Below are 6,439 nucleotides of genomic sequence, written 5' to 3'. Positions count from 1 at the left end.
AAAAAAAAAAAAAAAAAAAAAGCGCTGGAGTAACATCTTGAGTAACATCTCTACTGAGCACTGAGAGGGCACGGTAGCCTCAGTGGCCCAGGCTGTGATGGCCAGAAGCTCCATCGAGGTCAGGGTAGCCCTGACCCATGGCATCTAGTGGCCACCATCACTGCAGGAGCGATGAGGTCGATTGTGCCCTGATGTGGGCGTGGGCTGCCCGGAACATGCAGTATCTTTTCCTAACTAGCACAGAGAAGCCATCTGGGCCTGGAACCATGGTGGGAGGGCGGGAGGTCGTGGCCAGCCTGGAGAACTGTGTTCTTATGTGAGACACTCCCTAGGGTTGGGGTGGGCCCTACAAGCTGGAAGCAGGGAGCCAGAGAGTAGTGTGCAGCTCACAGTCTCTGTGGCTGGTTTTACACACCTGGACTGGTTTTGTCAGAGAAAATAGAGTAGTGACTGTTCCTGAGACTATTAAATTATCCTTCCTTAACTGCAAGTGTCAGAGGCACTTCCTGACCCTTCCTGGCCTTGCTGTCAGAGCACTTCACACTCCAGTGGCAAGCCAGAAGGGAAATTCACAGAACCAGAGCTGTGAGTGCATTCTCACTGACTGGAGAGCAGACAGCTTGCTGGTCCCTTCCTGGGCCCACCACGGAAGGAGAACCGGGCTGGCTGGGTGAGTCCCTACCTTCCAGAAGCTCTAGGTCTATTTGGAGAGCAAAGCACAGAGCGTGCTCACGACCAAGGTGAATGGAATGCTTTGAAGCTCAGAGCTCCAGGGAGCAGCAGAGCCTTGAAATGTCTTAGCCACCTGCATTGAACATGGGGAGGTATTTTAGTCAGTGACTAAGTCTTCTTGTTCAGAGAGAGGTGTGATCTTGAAGGACGCTTTTAGAGAAAAAGCTAACAATCACTGAGTGCCTCTTCTGTGACAGCCACTATGTCACATGTGATGTTTCATATAATTAAGTCACTTAATTCTTTTTTTTTTCTGAGATGGAGTCTTGCTCTGTCACCCAGGCTGGAGTACAGTGGCACAATTTTGGCTCACTGCAAACTCTGCCTCCTGGATTCAAGCAATTCTCCCTGCCTCAGCCTCCCAAGTACCTGGGATTACAGGCGCCCGCCACCAAATCCAGCTAATTTTTGTGATTTTTTTTTTAGTAGAGACGGAGTTTCACCATGTTGGCCAGGCTCTTCTTGAACTCCTGACCTCAGGTGATCTGCCTACCTCGACCTCTCAAAGTGCTGGGATTACAGGTGTGAGCCACTGAACCCAGCCAAAGTCACTTAATTCATACAGCAACAATGACAACAGTTAATGACACTGATGCCTAAAGAGGTGACCCACCCTGCTCCACAGCCTAGTGGTTCCAAAGCAGAGAATTGTGAAGGAATGAAGTGGCTGATCCCACGAGGACAAGCACTGAGGATACCTTTCTTTTTCTTTCTTTATTGAATCCCCAGGGTTTAACTCAGGGCCCAAAGCATAGTAAGTGCTCAATTAGTATCTGTGGGATGAGTGAAAACCAAGGGCAATCTGCCAGAATATTGTGGTTTATGTCGTAAGGGCATTTCCATGTGCATGCGCTCTGTTGTTCTTCACATTGACCTTGCGAAGAAGAAGGAGCGCAAGTATTATTGCTGCGTGGCAGTGTTGCTGCCGCCGCCGTTGTATTGTTGTTCTTGTTGTTGTTATATTGTTGCTGTTATCATTCTCCTTTTGTAGACAAGGGAATTGACAGGGAGCCCAGAGAGTTTAAGTTTTTCCAGGGTGAGACAGTTAAGGCTGCCAGGGCTCCAGTCCAGCTCGCGGCTTCTGATCCCAAATCCCAGGGTACTCTGATGGCAAACAACGTGCGCCAGAACCTACAGCTAATTGCCTTGTTCTCATAAGGAAGTTCAGGTCTTACTTCAGACCCCGAGATTGCTGCCTCCTGCCTCCTCCCCACTTTTTCTCTCCACTCAAAGATAACTGTCCTTACCCCGTGGAAAGAGGTAACCCCCTGACTCCCCAACACCGCCATCTCCCACCATCCTGGCTTCCTTCCAGCTAAGATGCGTGAAGACACCAAGAAAAGTCCTGGCTAGAAAATTTATCCTGGAAAATAGCTCAACCCTACCTGGCCTGTCATATGTGGGCCATACTATCTCAGGATGGAAGAGCTAATTAGGTGAAACTAGCATGTGGAATGCTCTGTGAATTTCCAAGTCTGTGCAAAAGTTAGTTATTATTATCTTTTTTTTTTTTTTTTTTAAAGGATCTCACTCTGTCACTCAGGCTGAAGTGCAGTGGCACACTCTCAGGTAACTACAACCTCTGCCTCCCAGGTTCAAGCAATTCTTTTGCCTCAGCCTCCCACGTAGCTGGGACTACAGGCATGTGCCACCACGCCAAGTTAATTTTTGTACTTTTTGGTAGAGATGGGGTTTCACCATGTTGGCCAGGCTGGTCTCAAATTTTTGACCTCAAAGGATCCATCCACTTTGGCCTTCCAAAGTGCTGGGATTACAGATGTAAGCTACCACCCCTGGCCCAGTTATTGTCGCCTTTTGAGCATCACCTTCCTGAAATGCCTCTGTGTGGCCTCTAGAGATGTCTGGGGCTTCCAAATTGCATTCTAAGAAGGAAGGATAACCTAATTAATACCTCATCCCTTTTCTTCATGGGAATGATGAACTGAGGCTCCATGCAAGAAAGAGACAGAGGTTTTGAGGAAGGGAAGGGAATGTTAGGAGCAGGGTTTTGTGAAACAAGCATGCAGGCCTGGTCTGCTTCAGACTTCACACTTTTGCTCAGAAATAAACTTGCATGAGGCAGACTGCTATCCTGGGCGAATTTTTGAGTAGAAAGGGAAGATATCCCATTCAACAATAATTTATTAATTTCCTACTGTGTTCCATAAAGGTATAATAGAGATATATTAGCAAGGTATAGTAGTATGTCATTGTGCTTTCGACTTTTTTTGCTTTTTTAAGATGGAGTCTCGCTCTGTTGCCCAGGCTGGAGTGCAGTGGAGCAGCAATCCTAGCTGACTGCAACCTCCACCTCCCAGGCTCAAGCAGTTCTCCTGTCTCAGCCTCCCAAGTAGCTGGGATTACAGGTGTCAGCCACCATGCTCTGCTAATTTTTGTATTATTAGTAGAGACAGGGCTTTCACTATATTAGCCAGGCTGGTCTCCAACTCCTGACCTCAGGTTGTCTGCCCGCCTCGGACTCCCAATGTGCTGGGATTATAGCCGTGAGCCACCATACTGGGTGCTTTCGGCTTTCTGACAACTTCTTTTCTCCATGATAGGATCAAGAATTAGGAAAGGGGCCGGTGTGGCGGCTCACACCTGTAATCCCAGCATGTTGGGAGGCTGAGGCGGGCAGATCACTTGAGGTCAGGAGTTTGAGACCAGCCTGGCCAACACGGTGAAACCCTGTCTCTACTAAAAAGACAAAAATTAGCCACGTGTGGTGGGAGGCATCTGTAATCCCAGCTAATTGGGAGGCTGAGGCAGGAGAATCACTGGAACCTGGGAGGCGGAGGTTGCAGCGAGCAGAGATTGCACCACTGCACTCCAGCCTGGGAGACAGAGTGAGACTGTCTCTAAACAAAACAAAACAAAAACAAAAAAAACCAACAAACAAAAACAACCAAAAAACAAACAAAAGAAAAAAATAAGAATTAGAAAACAAAAAGTCATTGATTAGTCAGAATTATGCCTCAGATACACACATAAATCTGTGCATTTATATATTTACTCTGAGCTGTTCACTTTAGATTTGCATATAGTTACAGCAGATCAAGAAGTCAGAAACTTGAAAGAGAAAGAGCTTCTGCTGTAGATGGATCCATAGGCAATGGTCTCGTGCTCGCTTCGGCAGCACATATACTAAAATTGGAACGATACAGAGAAGATTAGCATGAACCCTGCGCAAGAATGACACGCAAATTCGTGAAGCGTTCCTTATTTTAAAATAATTATTTTAAATATTTTTTTAATTAAATGAAAAAGAATTTTAAAAATTGAAAAAAAAAATAACAAAAAAATAGTGGTCTAAAATTAGCCTAGGCTAGGTACAGTGGTTCATGCTTGTAATCCCAGCACTTTGGGTGGCCAAGTTGGGAAGATCGCTTGAGCCTGGGAGTTTCAGACCAGCCTGGGCAACATAACAAGACCCCACCTTTACAATATCAGTTTTTGAAAGTTAGCTTAGGGGCAGGCACTGTGGCTCACGCCTGTAATCCCAGCACTTTGGGAGACCGAGGCAGGCAGATTACTTGAGGTCAGGAGTTTGAGACCAGTCTGGCCAACATGGGGAAACCCCCTCTCTATTAAAAATATAAAAATTAGCCAGGTATGGTGGTATGTGCCTATAATCCCAGCTACTTGGGAGGCTGAGGCAGGAGAATTGCTTGAACCCGGGAGGTGGAGGTTGTAGTGAGCTGAGATCGTGCCACTGCACTCCAGCCTGGGTGACAGAACGCGATTCTGTCTCAAAATAAAACAAACAAAAAAAAGCATAGGAGCCTGGATCTCAAACCTACCTGTCAGGGCTCTCTGTACCTCTCCACCCAGGACTCAGAACTGAGACCCCAATTTTCCAAGAAAGCACAGAATCTGTTCTAAGTATTCTATCTGAGACAGTAGAAGTATGTGTGGTTGCCTTTGGGAAGAATTCCACCAGAAATGATGCTAATGAAGAAAAGACCGGGAGCATGAAAGGGTCCTCCGTGCACTGTTACCCATAAACACACCCCCCAGGTATCTGGCTGATCCTCAGGATGCCAGCAACAGAGGTTCTCCTATAGAAGAAAGAAATGGCCCCTTCCTCCAAGAAGCCCATGTAGCCTTGGAGGATTGGGGCAGGTGACCTGACTCACACCTAGGCGGAGGCCAACCAGGCCATGAGAACCCAAGGGTGGGGCCACAGGGAGGCCTGATGCCAGGGCGGGCTGTGATGCCCTGAAACGTGCCAGGGGAGCGTGTGGAACATCTCGTCAGATACATAAATATCAGGCAGGCTTATGATCGGGTGTCCATGGCCACATTCTTTCAATTAGGCAACACTGTCCCTGCTGTAAGGCATCCTGCCAGTCTGCATTCCCACATCCTGCCGCCGGCTCCTGGCCCACCCGTTTCTATATTGAGGAGCTCCTCTCCATAAATAAAGCACAGGAGTCAGGCACCAAAGAAAGGCCATTTGGAGCGCCGGGAAGGCTGTCCCACGGGCCAACAAAGGGCAGGAAGTGCCGGGCGGTGGCCCCTGTGTCTGTCCCTGGGCCCAGCTCACCTGGCTGGGCTATGGGGCCTTTGTGCAAAAAATATCAGACCCAAGTCCTGAACTTCCTGCCATTTGTCAGGCTGTGCTGTGACCCGGTGTTCACCGAAATGCTCTCTGCTCCCAACAATGCACACACACATCCTCTGGAAAAATTCTCTCTGTCTCTCCCATCCAGGCAGTGTTGGCTTTTTATGGAAGCGGCTTCAGGGATGCAGGGCTGAGCAGTGGAAAGTTGAGGCTGCAATTCCCTCCTGAAGAAGCCCCACTCAGAGAGGGAAGGGAGAGGGCAGAGCCCCAGGGGCGGGGACTGAAGATCAGGGCTCTCACCCTAGGAGCCTTGTGGCTGTGGGCTGGGGGTGTCTGTGTCTGGGACTCATTTGCTTCCCACTCCTGTCCACCACTCCAGATGCCCCCTCCCTCCTGGCTCCCCTGAGACTCAAGGGTTTCACTGCCCAAGAGTAGGAAGCAGTGAGTGTCACAAACACCTGCGTGCCTACAGAGTCCAGCTTCCAGGAGCACAAAATCAGGACAAATGGGCTGGATGCGGTGGCTCACACCTGTAATCTCAGCACTTTGGGAGGCTCAGGCGGGTGATCACTTGTGGTCAGGAGTTCAAGACCAGCCTGGCCAACATAGTGAAACCCTGTCTCTACTAAAAATTCAAAAGTTAGCTGGATGTGGTGGCGGATGCCTGTAATCTCAGCTACTCGGGAGTCTGCGGCAGAAGAATCACTTGAATCTGGGAGGCAGAGGTTTCAGTGAGCCAAGATTACGACATTGCACTCCAGCCTGGGCTCTGTCTTAAAAATAAATCAAGACAATGCTCTGGTTTCTCTTCATAACGAATAAATCTTTCACCTTTTACTAAAGATTTCCGTGGAGAGGAACAATGATGAGTTTATAACTGAATTTTTTGATGTCCTGCTTAGGCAGGGGTCATTAAAAAAAAAAAAAAAATCAAGGCAAATGTCTGAGACAAAGTCTAAGGGGATAGAAGGCTGAGTGTGGGGTCAGACATGGGCCAGACATGTCCATGGATGCCAGGCCCCATCTGGTGAGAGGACACTCAGGATAGCTTCTCCCGCCAATAACCAAAGCAAGAGATCAAAGGACCACTCCACTCACTTGAGCGGAGCTCAGCCCTGGTGAGGGGCTGTAGACAGTGGCTCC

At 48.5% G+C, this 6,439-nt stretch overlaps 1 protein-coding gene and 2 non-coding genes across 3 annotated transcripts in view; 2 read left to right on the top strand and 1 right to left on the bottom strand.

Annotated features, from left to right (window-relative positions):
* The window catches only part of LOC116550053 (developmental pluripotency-associated 5 protein-like), a 3,240-nt gene extending 1,219 nt beyond the window's left edge, over positions 1 to 2,021 (bottom strand). Inside the window, exon 1 of the mRNA XM_032275782.1 lies at positions 1,980 to 2,021. Coding sequence (XP_032131673.1) covers positions 1,980 to 2,021 — 42 coding nt within the window. The remainder of the gene's footprint in view (positions 1 to 1,979) is intronic.
* Positions 2,022 to 3,852: 1,831 nt separating this feature from the next.
* Positions 3,853 to 3,959, top strand: LOC116550524. Its single transcript, XR_004268474.1, has one exon. It is a non-coding gene; the product is annotated as a U6 spliceosomal RNA (small nuclear RNA).
* Positions 3,960 to 6,089: 2,130 nt separating this feature from the next.
* Positions 6,090 to 6,206, top strand: LOC116550518. Its single transcript, XR_004268468.1, has one exon. It is a non-coding gene; the product is annotated as a U5 spliceosomal RNA (small nuclear RNA).
* Positions 6,207 to 6,439: the final 233 nt, after the last annotated feature.

The sequence above is a fragment of the Sapajus apella genome, unplaced genomic scaffold (genome assembly GCF_009761245.1).
Source record: "Sapajus apella isolate SASKATOON/1434 unplaced genomic scaffold, GSC_monkey_1.0 scaffold7, whole genome shotgun sequence".
NCBI lineage: Eukaryota > Metazoa > Chordata > Mammalia > Primates > Cebidae > Sapajus > Sapajus apella.
The sequence above is the reverse complement of the archived record's forward strand: the minus strand, read 5'-3'. Positions and strand labels throughout refer to the sequence as shown.